At 38.4% G+C, this 17,600-nt stretch overlaps 1 protein-coding gene across 1 annotated transcript in view; it reads left to right on the top strand.

The window, feature by feature from the left end:
- Positions 1 to 17,600, top strand: part of KCNQ1 (potassium voltage-gated channel subfamily Q member 1) — a gene marked incomplete at both ends in the record, with an annotated part of 327,746 nt that overhangs the window by 217,395 nt on the left and 92,751 nt on the right. Inside the window, 4 exons of the mRNA XM_079537031.1 lie at positions 446 to 521; positions 8,018 to 8,112; positions 8,668 to 8,714; positions 10,048 to 10,109. Coding sequence (XP_079393157.1) covers positions 446 to 521; positions 8,018 to 8,112; positions 8,668 to 8,714; positions 10,048 to 10,109 — 280 coding nt within the window. The remainder of the gene's footprint in view (positions 1 to 445; positions 522 to 8,017; positions 8,113 to 8,667; positions 8,715 to 10,047; positions 10,110 to 17,600) is intronic.

Genomic DNA, 17,600 nt, shown 5'->3' with positions numbered 1-17,600 from the left:
ATTTGGATTGTTTAGCAGACAACTACTTGAAAATCTTCAGTATTTCTAAAATCATTTTTGAAAGCCAAATGATTTTTATGAAGGGACGTATTGTACAAGACTTAGTGACAGGAAAAGAAAAACGTGAATTCTAATTGTGTGCAAAAGCTGTGCGTGGCTGAATTGGGAAAGATGAGTAGAGGATTGTTTTGACACAGAGGTTAAGTGAACACTTCTTGCTGTGACATGTATGCAAACCTAACGTGGGGCAGATAAAATCCTGACTTTTATGGCATTCTTTGAGGTGGGGAAGGTCGAAATAGTACTGTGTTGTACACACTGGATGAATTGCTACTCATTACATCACACATCCACATGTTGGTGAAGCCCTTTCTAAAGGCTGCTATTTCACCATTTGGAAGGAGATGCTCCTTCACCTCACTCACCTGCCTTGTTTTTCCCTCAGGCTGAGAGAACATCACCGTGCTGCAATTAAAGTGATTCGAAGAATGCAGTATTTTGTGGCCAAGAAAAAGTTTCAGGTGAGTAGTGAATAGAAAGCTGCTTTTCCTAATAAGCCCTCTTACTCTCCTGCTTCATTGTTTCTTTTAGAAACTTTAAGAGACTGACACAATTCATTTCAGTAATGGAGAGCTACACCCACTATTCTCTCCCTACTTGAATAGAGTAGTTGTTTAGCAGCAGGCTAGTCAACTGTGGACACACTGAAAATAGGCTAAACTCCTGAAATGCAGTCTGAATTAAAATGTTATTTTCTGCTAATGGACTTGACCTCTAACCCTCCGTTATCGCTGCCTCTTTCTCACAGTGCAAACATTCTCATATGTCTCCATTAATTCTGAGCTGTATGTTACTGTCATGCTGAGTCAGTAGGATTAGAGATTAAAATACTACCTCAGCCTTATTTCTGTCTTTTAGTCAATTATATTGAAGTCCTGATAAGAAACTGGAATGGAAATTTGCTAGTGGATTGGAAGGTTTTAGCATCCTTTTCAATTGTCCCTAATGCATGCTTGCACACCTCCTTCACAGCTTGTGACAGTCTGTTCTCTTCTGTAACCCCCACCAACAAACATTTCCAGCGTGTCTCTTCCCTCTCTTCTCTTGCAGGGATATTGCAATATAATGAGTGTTTTGCAGTAACTAATTTACTTGGTTGCCTGGTCCGAATGAAAATTTGTGGCTGCAAACTTTCTATGAATGTGGTTTTAAAATCAATTTGGTTAATCTCATGAAAACACGTGTCAATAGCCTTCAGCTTGATTTGAACCAGGTGAATATATCATGTATATAAGAAATACATAATTTGACTTAAAAGGAATTAATAAGGGACAGTCTCCGTAGAACAGGCACCATAGCTGAAAATGCAAAGAAAGAGGAGAGCTTAACTGCCCACATGCATACTTGAGCATAAACTTGGCACTACTGTATGGAAGAGATTGAAAAGCTTTCCCTTAATCTACACCAAAAAAAAGGGTTGTGATGAGAAGGGATCTTTTGTCCTTCAAATATATGAAGAGCACAACATTTAGGAATTTAAAAAATGATGGTAATTAACTATTCATGGATGCATTGTTTCTATAAACCGCTGCTTGCTGCTGCTTCGAAGCCTGGATTCTGACTTCAGCTCCAATATTTAGAACCATCACCTGAATTTTTTTAGTAATTTTCTTTTGTGAATCTTCTTTTCCCCAAAATTGATGAGTGAATTTGTAGCTAAGGTTGCCATATATTTCCCCAAATTTCATTCAGTTGTGGATAAAGTATTCAGATTGTTTAGGCTGAAACCTCCCATGATAGGGATTTTCTTGATGGGAACTTTCAAAAAGATTCTGCTAGCAGATTTCGCCTAACATTTTTCTTAGATTAAAGTTAAGAAAGCCATGGAATCTGGCTACTGGAAAATAATTTCTGTAGTTATTTTGTTGAGAAGTTTCTTAGTGCTGGCTGGTCAGCACTTGTAACTTGGAAAGGGATGTGGCCCATTCCAATGAAGCGTCCATTGCTATTCAGTGAAAAACAGCATGAATGTGGCCAATTTCATTACACTTCAGTTTATTCTTATTCTGCAAACTGATTGCGATTCTTTGGTCTGTGGTAATTACAGAATCACTGCTCCCATAAATTCAGAACATAAAATATTTGCCATGGCATTAGCAAAGCTATTTAGAAACAAGAAATCTACACATTACATATCTACCTCCCAGTTGGTGATTGTCAAAAACAGATTTGGAAAATGCCTGAACACTGTGTGCAACATTATCCACCTGGCAAATAAATGAAACTCCCCTGCGGCAGATGACTTGATAGAAGCTGAAAAAGCATTTCACTGAATAGAATGGGACTATTCAGTTCCTACTCGAAACTTGTTTGTATTCAGTGTCCCATTTACGAAGCTGGTTTCTCAGTTGTGCTCTTACTTTCTCACCTGCAAAAGACCTCTTCCTGGCTGTCTACAAAACCCTTCAACAAGGTTGTCTCTTATCCTTCTTTAGTAGTCCTTATGCTTCCTGAATTATTAATATGAGCTGTTAGTAATGAACCAGCAATCTAAGTTAAGATAAAGTGAAATATCTGACGTCACTACTGTGTTGAAATGATATACTTCTGTTCCTGTTGGAAGTAGAGTTTTCCAATAGGGAGATACCTGATACTTTTCCATAATTTCTGAATACAAGGTCATGACCAAGTTTAAAAATGTGGAGAGCACCAAAAGTACAGTTTTCAAAAGCACTTAAGTAACCTAATGCACAAAATCACCTTGAAATTCTAGCCACGAGGTGATTTTGGAAACCTCTCCTGTAATTAGGAGATAACCACTCTTATTATTCTTTCCTCAAATGTGTGTTGTAAATCTGCTTTGTTCTATTATGTGCTCATAAAATAATCACAAGAAATTACTTGGCACATGTTTAAACATTTTCGTAAGTATACACTTTGTGTTAACCAGTCCTACACAATACCTGAAATTAGGGTAAAGCAGAATATGCATTTTGAAAACTTAATCTTTCAGAGGTCTACATAGAAGCTGTTTTCTGGCAGATACTTGCCTTTGAAACTTTGTGTTTATGTGAAAAGTGGCTTCTTAACAGTAAATTCAGATTTTTCCCTTATCTATGGAAAAAATTATGTATATTTCAGCTAAAGTTCACTAGACTGCTAATGTTTAAATGTAAGCTGTAAGAATTAATTGCAAGGTCAGCACTTAAAAGGATAATTTTCTAGAGATGCCTTCAAAGTTTTTGGGAAGGGGAAGAATGAGAAGAAGGGAAGGAAGAGCAACATTTTGCAAAATAGGTCTCAGCATGAACCCAGCATGCTTCTTAAACTGTACCAGCTGTTTGCAGGATACACCTGTATGTCTAATTTTGTGCAGATACATTTTTTTAAAGACCTCAATCAATAACAAGTGGTGATGACAACACAAGGACAAATGTCAGTTAGAAAGCAGGGACTTCCTGTTTAAAAAAAAAAAGGTAATTAAAAACAAATTGAAACTAAACAAAGGCATTTCAAAGGACATGAAAAGTAATACTATGTGAAGCATCACACATACAAATCATTTCCTCTTTAAAAGAAGGGGACAAATTTATGGTGTATTTTAAAGTCTAGGTCTGAATACAGTCCATATGATGATGCCCGTGTAGGAACCCAGCATAACATTTTGAAGAATTAATGCCCTTTTTAAGGATGTGTTTATGCTCTTGTAAATGAGCTATAACGCTTGCAAAGTCTGTGGGACTCATTCAAATTGTGTAGGAAAGGTCTACTAGTAGTAAACACAACTCTTGTGCATCACTGAAGATGAACAGCTCAATGTTATGAAAGGATTCCATAGATTATAGGGAAAACAGTACTTAGAAATTAATGGTTTCCTGGGCTTTGTGTCCCCCTCCTACACAAAAGTAAATTTCACGTTAGGTCTAAATCAAGTATCTCCGTTCTAGATTTGCTTTTCAGAAAGCAAATCACCACAGTTAGATATTTCCACTGGTTGAGTTCATGGGTAAATAACATTTATTTTCCAATTAGGAAAGTTCCTAAATGTTTTGTGACTTATGCACATGGATACAATTGTGTCATCCACCAGAAAAGACCCAGAGACCAGGGATTTGATCTGATTTCCCATTGTCAACTATAAACATTTATTTTTTTTTAGTTCCCTTCTGAAACATGCTTTTAATTTGTTTTGTGCTCTTCACCATGGCAAGTATTCTATACATAGAATAAACTAAAGATACAGCTCGGAGTTCCACCAGTTGACATGAGTAACCGTTGCCTGGTTTGTTATGATTTCACTGGAAAATCTTGCATTTAGACACATCACCATATGAAATTTGTTTGTCACAGTATGAATCATGAGTTGTATGTGTGTAATCTTTCCTAATCTCCACACTGGACTGTAGCAAACAATGTAGTTCAAAGTGTCCTTGTTTCAAAGGATCCCAGGCCCGTTTTATTTGACTGTTACTTGGTTACATTTCCCAGAAATACCCTTGCAGGGATTCCCCTCTCCCTGGTCTGGCTCTTGGGAAAGTTCTCTCTGAATGCAGCTACAAGGGAACAGCAGTGGGCACTTGTGTGCATTTCTTATTTGGAGCTGGCATTGGTGATTTGTGCGAATTTTCATATATGAAGAGAAAGTCTTTCTCACTTAGGAAATTCTTCACCATAAGTTGATTAGGAGAGGAATAAAGGAGAGGAAAGAAGCTAAGGAAACATGTGGGACTGGCTTGTACGTTTTCCTTCAATACTCATTCATTGTCTGCTGTGTTTTTTTTTTTCCTTTTACAGAACTAACAAATTCTGTTGTCAACAGCAGCAGCATGAGTATTTTTTCTTGAAAGGTCAGCTTTCACTATGAAGTAATTGCAGAATAATCAGTACTGACTATTAAATATTCCATCAGACTTGGAAACTGAACTTCATTCATAAATTATGTTTACTCCACATTTTCAGTTTTTGTTAAATGGTAAACAGAAACCAGACAGTAACCTATTTAGAATTACTATCAGACTCCTGCTGCAGAGTATGGAAGGCAGAATAAAGCTCTTCGTGCTTCTTCCTGCTAAAGTGCTTTACTGAACCTGAAGTTTTCGAGCTGATCTTGCAGATCTGTCCCTTGCTGGGTTATCACATGAAGATAGTAAAGATTCTGGGGGGGGCAGGGGTTGTTTGTTTGTTTTGATAGTACTACACTTACAGGACTAAGACTTTGGGCTTATGCCACTGTTGGGTCAGGCTTCTTTCTCTGTGGCTGTCGGTTATGATTGCAGTGTGTGTAAGCACATGGCTTTCCTGGGAACTCCTGTGTGCTCTTTGGTCAAATCAGTATCTCACACGAGCCCAAGGTTTGCAGTTGGTTTCTGAGATTCTGACAGACTGAAATGCAATTTGCTTAATGAAGTGATATTTTACTGAAAAAGTAAATATATGAAGAGAGAGTTTTAAAGATGAAATGCTGAACTCTAGTTTTTTAAGAGCAGGTGGAATAAGAGCAAAATGTAACAGGAGACTAACAAAAGCTATTATTTAGGTGCAGAACAATTGATCTTCAGAAGATGTCCAGTTTTTGAAACTCCTTAAGGCAGTATCTGAAGACAACAGTTGGATGTCAAAAGTAATTTAATTGTAAAATGGACTGACTGCCATTCTAATCTGGTCCTTATCCAGTATTTCATTTACCTGAACAAGGGAGTGTGATAAAGCAAAGATATTAAACTTGATAAATAGGAAATTGTCCCCTTCAAAACATACAAAATAGTGTTTTCTTCAAGAAATGAAGTGCACTGCAATGCATTTTTATCATAGGAAGTTTTCCCCACATTTAACTGGAGCCTGCCCTGAAATTTTCAGTCCTTTTTTTTGGATGACTTCAGCTGATGGAGATGATGTTGAGAATTAACAGGTTTTCATTTAACCTTGAACATTTTCTAAACAGTGATCATGAAACAGTTGAGTTCAACATTTTTAGTGTAGGGAGGAAAAATGTCAGCAGAGTTGGCACCTTGGATTTTAAGAGAGCAAACTTTAAGCTACTCAAGGAGCTAGTTAGCAGTGTCCCCAGGCAATTGACTGTAGAGGGTTTAGGTTTAGGGGTCCACGGGGAGCAATGACTCTCCATTTGTAGCCACCAAAATTGTAAGAGACCAGTTGTATCCATTGAGTGTTTGTAAGTCCAAGGGGCCTGACAGGATTCATATCACAGCACTGAAGGAATTAACAGACGTTAAAGCTGGACCATCTCAACAGTTTACTGCAGGTCATGGGAGTCTCTGCTGACTGGAAGCTAGCCAATGTTATACCCCTGTACACAAGATAGGCATAAAAAAAGACTCAGGAAACAACAGACCTGTCAATCTTAGTTCAGTATCCAGAAAAGATACGTAAAAATGTCCTGGGTGCTACAGAAAGGCAATTAAAGAACAAAGCTGTCATTAGGCATAATCAACATGGGTTCATGAAGGGAAAGTCTTGCCTTAGTAATTTGATATCGTTCTATGACAGGGTCACCTGCTTAGATGAAGGGAAGGCAGTGGATCTAATCTTTCTTGATTTCAGTATGGCCTTTGATACCATCCCCAGAATCCTTCTGGACAAATGTTCTTACTGTGAGCAGGTTCCTGTTACCCTGGGTGATGAACTCTCTGAAGGGCAGAACTCAAAGAGCTGAAGCGAATGGAGATACATGTGGCTGGTGGCAGGTCACTAGCAGTATTCCCCATGACTCGGTTCAAAGAATGGTTCTGTTCAACATTGCTGTCAGTGATTTGGATGCAGGAGTTGACTGCATCATCAGCAGATTTGCTGATAGTAGTAAACCAAGATGTGCTTTTGACTGTTTGGACAATCAGAAGTGGCATGAAGTTCAACAAACATAAATGCAAATGCTGCATTTGGGATGGAATGACAACAGACACATGCACAGATGGGAGACAAGTGGCTGAAGAGCAGCTCAGCAGAAAGGGGCCTGAAGTGCTGGTGGCAGCAGTCTCAACACGAGCCAGAAATGGGGCCTGAAAGCCAAGAGAGAAAGCTGCTTTTTGGGGTGTGCTGAACACAGTGTAACCAGCCAGTTACAATATGTGATTCTCCTGCTATATTTAGCATTGGTGTGGCTTCACCTTGAATGCTGTACCTTGTACTCTGTTGTACTCCATTCTAGCCTGTTCCGTTCTTCTGTAATGTCAGGTGTTGCTTACTATTCAGTCTGACGTGGGAAGATTAGACCCTACTCCTGTCCTTCTGTTGTGTTAGAGCATCACTGCTTCAGTTTCTAACAGTAGGATTAAGATATTTTGAGTTTATTACTACACTTTGACAGGTTCATTCAGTTACTTCCCAGTTAGTCTCAATATTTCTTGGAAAAAAATGATCTTTGCCTTTAATAATTCACAAAAGTATTTTTATTACTAATAGGTTGGATTAAGATCTCCCCATACATGAAATACAAATTTCAAACCCAGGGCTTTCTTTCTCATTGTTTCTTGCCCCGGTCTTTTCCCAGTATTTCCCAGTAGATTAGAAAGCTGAACCAGGCTTTCTGCAAAAGGAAATCAGTCATGCACCTTCAACCAATGCTGTGGTTTAAGGTTCACATAATATGAACTGAACTGAGAGCTCAGGCTGAGAATAAGTGCTTGCACCTGCAAAAGAGCTCTCTACTGGCTAATAGCTGATGAGTATAAAACTGATTTCCAGAAGATGCTCTAAGGTGACCACAAGGTTCTGAGCAAAGTAGCAGACATACTTTCTTGGCCTCAAGTTTAATGGATAGTCTCCCAAAAGTTATGTAGACATGCAGTCACAAAAAAAAAAAAAGGTGGATTTAATCAGAATTGTCATAATTATTCAATAAATATATGAACATACAATGGTCAAATCATCTGAAATTTAATAAAATGTTAAATGGGTTTAGAAGAATTTACTTCTTGATTTTGGAAAATAAATTACATTCATGTGGAATATTTATACATCTTTGTAGCTTACTGATCTGTTTCTGATTTTTATTTTACAGCAAGCTAGAAAGCCATACGATGTCCGAGATGTTATTGAGCAGTATTCCCAGGGTCATCTCAACCTGATGGTGCGAATCAAGGAGTTACAGAGAAGGTATAACAACTGATAGGATTACAAATGCTGTATTGGTAAGACTGTGCAAATTCACAGAATACAGAAACGTCATTCAAATGAAGCGTTGTTTTTACAGAAGATGAAGAAGGCAGAGAGCTTAAAAATCTGATAAGTGAGACTTACTGTTTTGATTATACTTGTGTGCATTGCCTCAGACCAAGCTTACTCTGACTGTAGGCCATAACCCCTTGATGTGCTTGTACAGAGTGAAATAACATTGCCTGCTCTTGTAGAACTACACTTAACAGCAAACAAACAGAGAATAGGTGGATGCTGTAAGTAAGCTACAGTAGACCCAAAAATTGAGGAAACAGCAATTCTGTTTATGTGAAAAAGCAGTGGGCACAGTAAAACTTCACTTTTGCTAAAGAAAGCTAAAGACCATTGAAGTCTAATGCTGGTTCATTTACTGTACAAACCACGTTGCTTGTTTGTGAAGAGGTCTCCTCCCAATCAGCTCCAGAAGATGAAGATTGATATCACTTTATCACCTCAGATTGATAAAAGCTAAACATTTTTCTTCTTTGTTTACAGGTTGGATCAATGCATAGGGAAGCCATCTCTTTTCATCTCTGTCTCAGGTAAATTAATATGTCTAAATTTTATTTTATGAAGATATAATTAGTGGGAAATCCTTTTAAAAATACTTTTGATTTTGTTGCAACAATTTTAAAAAGTTGTGACCTGAAGCTAACTAAATATTGTAGATACCTAAACAACACCTTTTTAAACAGGGCTGTTCTTAATTAGATATTTAAAGCACCTGGTGTCTTAGTTTCAGCTGAGGTGGAATTACTTTCTTCAGAGTGACTGGTATGATGCTGTGTTTTGGTTCTAGAAGAAGGACAGTGTTGATAACACACTGATATTTACAGTTGCTGCTAAGCAATGTTGTAGAGTCAAGGCCGTTCTCAGTGAAGGGTATAAGGAACTGAGAGGGAATAGAATTAGACAGCAGACTTAAATTGGCCAAAGGAGTATTCCATACTAGATGGCATTGTGTGGAAGGTGTTTTGAAGGGAGTGGGAGTTTTGGCTCTTCTGATGAGCAGGAGCTTAGCTGGGCATCAGTCAGGAGGTGGTGAGCAATTGCTTGTGCATCATTTGTTATCATGTTCATATAGGTATATTTGGCATAGCTATTGCCTTATTTTATTTCTTCCTCTTAGTAAATAGTTTCATCTCAACCGATGAGTTCTACATCGTTGTTTGTTTCCATTCAATTTTCTCACCCATCCCGCTGGGAAGGGGTTTAATGAGTGAGCGACTGCGTGGTGCTCAGCCACCTGCCAGGTTAAACCATAGCACCTACTTTCACTGGATTTTTCAAAATAATGACTCTAATCTCTCTGGGATTCATCCTGTTTCCAGTAAAATGGTGTATTATAAATACAGAGTTCCTATGAAATCAATAATATTCACATACATCTTTGTTATCTTTGAAAAGAAAGTAGAAAAGGAACCCAAGGTATTAAGTTTGTTTAGCAGCAAGACTGGTTAATCCAAACCCTGTTACTGTTGTTTTCAAGTTTATTTTTCTGTATGGTATGTAGAAAGAAAAAAAGACAAAACATTGTCCAAGTGCGTTGCTCATACTCATTTTTGCACATAGTGCCAAATTGTCTTTTAAACAGTAATTAAAATGTTAACTAACTTGGGACCGGTTTTGATCTCCCAGGCTAAAGCCTAAAGCTAAGGCTGAAAGTGCCTTAAGCTTAAGAGCTTTTAAAAGCTGTGGCTTGGGCCTTGCACTATAAAAAGAAACAAAAAGCTGCTTTTCAGAAATAAAACTACCAGCCTGGTAGAGGTGTTCAGTTACGCTGTGTTGGTGGGCTGCTTATACATACCCTGTTGTGGCTTACTGATGTTTTGTTATAACACCATATATTAATATGGAAATGTTTCTTGTTCACAGAAAAAAGCAAAGATCGAGGGAATAACACGATTGGTGCCAGGCTGAACAGAGTGGAGGACAAGGTAAGCCCGAGGCTGGCAGTGAACAAACGTGTGGTCTGTGATTGAACAGAGCTTTTTTCACAGGACGAGGGGAAAAGCTCGGCTTAAAATAGAGTTGAATGGCTGGTTCTTCCAGGTGATGGAGTGTAATTTTTGTTGTAGATTGCATTTTTGGTTCGTTCTTCTTCTTTTAACAGATTAAGGGGGGGAAAAAAAAGGGAAGAAGAAAAAAACAAACAAACAGACTTTAATTGATTTCGGTCTCTTTGAGGACTTGCTTGGTTTTTTGATTTTTTTAATTGTATTTATTACACATGTCTCAATGCTCTACTTCCTTCCTCTACGACAGATAAAAGACTCTGTTCTTTTAATACTTCGGTATATTACAGTCCCAAGATTTCCCTTTGATCGTTGCTTTGTTGTTTATATAACTCCACCTACAATTCCTTAGAGAGTGTGAGAGCAAACCTCATTCTGTCCTGCTTTTCATTCTCTGTGACAAACAGTTTCTCCTTTCAAGTGACTTGAAGTCAGAAAACATCAGACTTATTCTGTAATTGCAAATTAACAGTTAAGTGCTACGTGACCCCTTATTTCAATGCTGGCTCTGCTTGAAAGATTGGATGGCAGGTAGAGACAATGTCATTGCTTTAAGGTAGAAAAGAGGAAAACTGGGGTGGTGGGCTTGTCTATGTTGCGATAAAGAAAAGTAGAATTCTTTTAAGTTTGTTGTGGGAAAAAAAGCTTTCTGCCACGACTGGCAGTCTGTGATACCTTCATGATGTGTTTGTTGTGAATAAATATCAGGCAAATATTCTGCAAACCAAAAGAGAGTTATGAGTGAAACAGAGCAATGGGCACAAACTGATCCTCTCAATCTGTATTGTATCTAGTGTGAGATATATCCATTCTGCCATATACTTTTATCTTTAAATACGTAAAATAGACTTGAATGATAGCACTCATGAATATGTTTCTATCTGTCAGAAATGAATGGCATTTTGAAGGAAACAGGTGCCTTTTGATATATAGGGAAACAAACATGAAGAGTGGAGAAGAAAACAGGAAAGTACAGTGCATTTTGGACAGAGAAAAATCGCCGTGGACTGCTTGTTTGGGTCTGTGGTCAGTAAGCATCCTTACAAATGGATGCTCATTCCAGAAAGTTCAAGTTATGTTTATTCATTTTATCTCCTTAATGTCAGCTAGAAGTGTGGGACATGACAAAATGTGTCTTGTGGATTGTGACAAAGAACAATGACTTTTCAGTTTGGACAAACAATTCTCAGATGACAGCTAAAATAGATTCTCAGTGGTGTTTGTAAAATCTCCAGCGAGCGTGAGAAAGCATTGGTGTTGTGCTGCCTCAGAGATAATCTACTTGGGGTTATTAATTACTCTTTTTACAAGTAAATGCACTGTGAATTTATGGTGACTGTTGTTTTATGCCTTGTAATGGGACTGTAAAATGCTCCCTGTTTAATTTTAGTATAGCTGGGTTAAATTTTAGCCTTGTTTTAAGTAACAGACCTTTCTTTGTAGTTGCATGAGGTCATCTGTGGTTTCAGAGTTGTATGTTATCTGACCTATACAGCTAGTCCTATCTGCAGGAATTTTATCTGAAAGTAGCTGAAAGGCTAAAAATAGAGAATTTCAGTTGGAGTCGACAAACAGCAGTGTGCATGTCAGCACACTGGCACTGCTGAAATCACATTTTTACTGCAGCTGCAGGCAGCGGCCAGAGCTCGATTTTTGATCTCCCAAGACTGGCCTTCTCTATTCTGTGCGTGGGATGATTTATCACACAATTAAATCCTTCCCAAGCCAGGTGCTGCCTAAAAGATATGTAGATCAGCTGTTTTTGAAGGTGACCATGTATTTTAAACGTTTAGCTACATTCCCTTTAGTTTTGAAATAGTTTTGAATTTTGGGCTTCTTAAAGAGATTTTCTATAGAGTAGGCAACATCTAACTGCCATTGTGACTTCTCAGACATTTTAAAATTAGCTTTCTGTATCTCAGGGTGGTACAATGGCCATCGGCAGCTCTCTGAGTCCTTTTGGGATCAGCCTAAACCTTCAGCAGGGCTGGTCTGTGCCTACCTCTTCCTCTGAGCTTCGCCAAGAGTACAACGTTGTCTGTGAACCATTTCCAATTGTTGTGCACAAATACAAATTGTTTGTTCCAGAAAGCTTCCACGTGATGCTGTGCTGTCTTTAAACCATTTGAGTGTTTCTGCTTATGTGCATCTACTGTCTGCACAGGGTCTGTTTGTTATGGGCACATCACAGAGGCAGAATTCAATTTCATTTGAAATCCATTCCTGTAGGCTTTTGTGGAGGTGCATTTTGACTCGAGGAGCTGTTACAAATAAAGCTAATTCTGCCTTCAGGAGCATGGAATTGTGTTTCTGTGACATCATGTCACTTTTGCAAAGCTTTTCTATTTGTAATAGTGAGACAAACAGATGTGCTCCGAAGCCTGGCAGTATGCAGGAGGCAACACTTGAAAGGGAAACTTTCAAAATATAATGCTGAAACACAAGTGAATTGACAGGAATCATGATGCTTTATGGCACAAATATGAACTTCCATGTATTGAAATCAGCAATATATATATATTGTTTTGCCTTCTTTTAAATTTAGAGCTGTGCTTATCTGAGGGAGGGAGGGAGACTTTCAGCAAAAATAACAATTCCATTTCCTTTTTTCTAAATCTCTGAAACATGAAGCTGTATCGCTAGTATTGGATATTTTTATATGCATATATATAATCTCTGAGGAAAATAAGTATCCTCTCAATATACTGTTGTATGTAGGATCTATTAATCTTGTACACCAACTGGAACATTGGCCTTGTACAATATATGTATTTTGCAATGGTTTCCTAGTACACAAATGCCAGGGGGATGAATCAAGGTGGCAGGAACCTACTTGCAGACTCCTTCCTGTAGATTTTTTTGTTTTGTTTTGGCAAACTGCTGCAAAGGTGGTGTTATGAATGTAACTAGAAGGGGTACAACATGATATGCCTTGATTGGAGGGAAAAAAATAAATAAATAAATAAAATCAAAATCCAGTCTGTAATCTCAGCATATTTAGACTTCATTGCTGTTTTCTGTTAGTTAAAAAAGGCAAAAGCGTGAAGTGCTGTGTTCTTTGAAAAGCTTATTGCCAGAGCTGTGTGCTGGCAGTTGCAGGCGGTGGTTCTGCCCACTCCTCAGTCTGTCTGGGCAGCAGCCAGCTTTGGTCCAGAAGACACAAACTGCCTCAGTGCGGTGCCCAGACAGAGCTCCTAGCTCTGCTATCATAGCAACTGTCCATGTCCAGGCATGTAGATAACGCTTATCTGGTCCCTCAGAGAATGTAGCCAAGCAGGATTACAGCAGCAACAAATCATTTTATTTGCGGTGACCAGCCTTCTTTTTTTTTTTTTTTTTTTTTTTTTTTCCATCCTGAAACATCTGTGAATGACTGTTCAGCCTACCCTCAAGAAACCTGGCCACTGCTGGATTGCTACCAAAATCAAAATCAAAAGCAGTTTACCAGATATGCGCAGCTGTGTGAGCACACCACTGCTAATCCATATGCAGAGACCGCTGCATGCCAGTGGTTTAATGCAGGGTGTGCCTAGCAGCTCGATCCAGAAAAAAAGTCCTCAGTGCACTCAAGAACTTCTGTGTGCCATATCTCTTCATTTCACTGCTTTAATTTTGTATTGACTCTAATGCTATTTGGGATGATCTGTTCCTTCTGCTGGCCATTAATTTGGATATATCAGACCCAGCTTGCACTTTGCAGATAATCAGATGGGCTTAGTGCTTATTTGCCCTTGGGTAATTCAGTTTTACACAAGGGCACAGTAGAAAATCATCCAGAGTACACAGTGAGGGCAAAATTGGTTGTCTCTGGACTCTTAACGGTGTGTTGTGCCTACATATCAGACTCCCACAGATGTCAGTAAGCCCTGCTGAAGCAGGAGTAACACATTTTGGGTTTCCAACAGAACTTAAAAAACAGATAACATCTATTTCTGAGCAGGAAAAGTTGAGCTCTGTTCTCCACTGAGTTGTTTTAAAATGGCACTTAAACTTCTGCAGTTATTTGGATGCTTTTTAAAATTTGCCTTTGAAGAATAGTTACAGGAATCCAAAAGCAATTCTCCAGGTGTTCCCTTCTACATGGTCAGAACTACTCTTGTACCTGACAGTAAGTGCGGCGTCAATATCAGTATTAACAAGGTTGCCATGAACCTTTTGTAACAGCAAGTAGCGACAGGACAAGGGGAAATGGTTTTAAACTGGAAAAGAGTAGATTTAGACTAGATATTCTAGAAATTCTTTATTGTGAGGGAGACACTGGAACAGGTTGCCCAGAAAGGCTGTGGTTTCTTGGAAGCATTCAAGGCCAGGCGCTTATAACAGGGAATTGGAACTAGATGGTCTTAGAGGTCCCTTCCAACCCAAACCATTCTGTGATTACCATCTCATAATAGTATTTGTCAATTACAGGGAACATTAGGAGTGACAGTATCTACTGCTAAATTTCAAGTTGTAGAGATTTAAATGGAAATTACTGTTTATACAAATGGTGTGTGGTAGTGAGATGCGTAACACCTTTTACTGCGAACCCAAAAATGCAGCAGGATAATATTCGTTGCAAGCATATGCACATTTTGCATGCTTGCATTTGAAAGCACAAACACTTGTCCTCTTACTAGTAGCAATCCAAATAGCTGCATGTAGAAATTCAAGCATGCAGTGCATCACTGGACAAAGAATCATATCACTTTTTCAGATTTCCTGCAAATGCAGTTTGCACCACCATTGAATTAATCTAAAAACAAATCTGTTATGTGGCAACATCTACCCTAAAATAGAACAAATGCTACGGTGCTTCTTAAGTTGCCTACTTGAAATCTGAACTACTCTACAAAACCAAAAGTGTCTGAAAGGAAGTTCTCTTGTATGTGCTATTCTTCGGTGTTCTGGTTGTAGTAATTTGGTTTTCTCTCTTCCATCTATGGTGTCTTTGATTGTTAGATGTATAGGTCCCACTATAAATTGGGACCATAATTATATTATGTGTATTTGATGCAATTTTTGGTGTGTGTTCTGAGCATGGAACTTTAAAGGATAGATAAGTGCAAGGCTTTATCGAGGTGGCTTTCATAAAGAGCTGGAAACCTGTAGGTTGCAACATTTTTTTTCTGGCTAAATTATTTCCTGTAGTTGTTTCACCAGAGCTTTGATTCTATCCATAGCTGTATCGCTTTGGCTGAAGTCCTGTTAATTGTGATCCAGCTGAGAAGAATAGTCACTGACATATCAAAGTCCTGCTACAGATTTTCACTGGTTCTTTCCTGCAATCAACTAATAGTTCCCCATTGCAAAAGGCTTTATATCTAATCTGCCTAATCTGCAAGCATTGGTCATTTGCATGGATTTGAGATGTGCATTTCCATACAAACGAGAATGAAAGCGTATTCACTCCTTGAGTGAATCTTAACGCTGAGGTATTAATTGCTCATTACCATTCCAGCACTAAGGATATGACCCACTATCTTTTTAGAATCTGAGCTCTGGTAATTATGGTTTGCAGACATAGACTGCAGAGAAGTTAAAATTTAATGGGGTTGTTTGCTTCATTTTCCTGCTCCTTGTTGTGGTGTCAGTACATGCTAACGTGTAGCTGCAAGATTTTGTCCTAGAACCACGTCCTTTTCTGTGCCAGCTTTGCGGGCTGACGCATTACAGTGGGCCTTTCTTGTGGCTTAAGAATGTTCTATTCTCTGTATTTACAATCCTAATAGCATACGTTAGATAATTTTATGTTTTACTTAGGAAAGTATTATCTCACCCATCTCTTCTGGGTTCACAAGTGCCAGCTTTCATATTGACAGCTTGTTTACTGAGAAGAATTCATAGCGTGTGGCTTATCTCCCAATTTTCCACAAAGTAACTGCTTTACCTAACATCACCTTCGGTGCCATTTTTGTCTACTTTTTTTTATGCCATTCTGAAGTCTATGGGAGCAGTTACTGTGCTTCTTGATGGATCATAAGAACTGGTGCACATTTGAAAGGCAAAAACTGAAAAAAAAAAAACCTTGACTGATGGTGAACTCATTTACTTCAATGGAAAGTAATATTTTGGCTTTATTTGTAATTGAGGGATGATGCTGGGAAAAAAAGAAAAAAAAGAAAAGCAATAATCTCCTGACGTTGTGGTCAGTGCTGTGAACTGGGATAAATTGGAAGAACAGTGAGTGATAAACAGGTCTGGCATGGATACGTTCAGCACTTTACATGCTGAATGTGCTCTGGGCAGTTCAGGTATTGAACACTGGCAGCTTCTGCAATAGACCCATGAGAATTGGCCTTTCTGATAACTAGGAACAAATCTGAACACTGTGCTTTAGAATGGAAATTTTAAAAGATACGCAAAATCAATAAAAGTCAAAACCACAGCCAAGCAGTCACTTATCTTGTATACAGTGCTTGCAGAACTGCTAGCCTGGGGGATGCAGAATAATATTAAGAGGCATATGGAAGATTAAGCATTCCTATTAATTTAATCCCTAGTCTTTTTCCAGATGCTGAAGCACAGGCATACGGAAGCAATTTCAGTCCTCCACTTTCTTACAGAGATTGCCCATTTTCTATAAACTGAACTACATCTAAGCCCATCCTTCATTAATCTAGCTCATTAGGCACCCTTAAAATTTTACTAGCTTCTCTCTCACCAGTCTGATAATATTTCAGTGGGTAAGCAAAGAAGAACACGTAAATTTCGATTTCCAGTACTGGTGCTACAATGAAATAAAAGTCTCAGACACACGTGCTAAAGATGAAAACCAAAAATGACTACTTGTATGATTCACTACTGACAGAAGTTTTGGTAGCCAGAGTAGAACCAAACAGAGAGAGATTGGGCAAAGTCATGGAGGAGGGCTCACTGGAGAATTATTAAATAGGATGCCTGTAGGTAAGCTCCAGCAAGCACTTTGAATAGAAGTCAGTGGTGAGTTGGTAAACAAGAAGAATCATGATTTTACGTGTATGTACTTCCTTAACCCTATTTTTAATAAGAAACTTATACAAACTTTCTACTGGGAAACAAGATACTTGGGGGGGGGGGGGGGGGTGAGCTTTAGTTTTAGTCATTATAGCCCCTTTTGTCTTGTGTTGCTATACACAGATAGGATAGCTCTGATATAGTTGTGGATATGGCCTACAGAGCAGTCATGATGTTTTGTTCTCTGTTTCTGTGGTGTCAGTCCTTGGATCACAGGAAATGGGATTATACATTTAGAAAACAAATTTAAAAAAAAAAAAAAAAACACCAAAAGTAGCATCTGGATATAAAGACAGCCACAGACAGTGAGCAGTATTACAGCCTAATGGGTGACAGCTCATTAACTTTTTTTTGCAGGAATTCAGTGTATACACCCTCAACTCTGTAAAATGAAGCAAGAAATATTGTTTACCCTAGAGAATAGTGACTGAAGGTAGT

Source organism: Tetrao urogallus (assembly GCF_951394365.1).
Source record: "Tetrao urogallus genome assembly, chromosome: 6".
In the NCBI taxonomy this organism is placed as follows: Eukaryota; Metazoa; Chordata; class Aves; order Galliformes; family Phasianidae; genus Tetrao; species Tetrao urogallus.
This window is presented reverse-complemented; position numbering and strand designations above follow the sequence as displayed.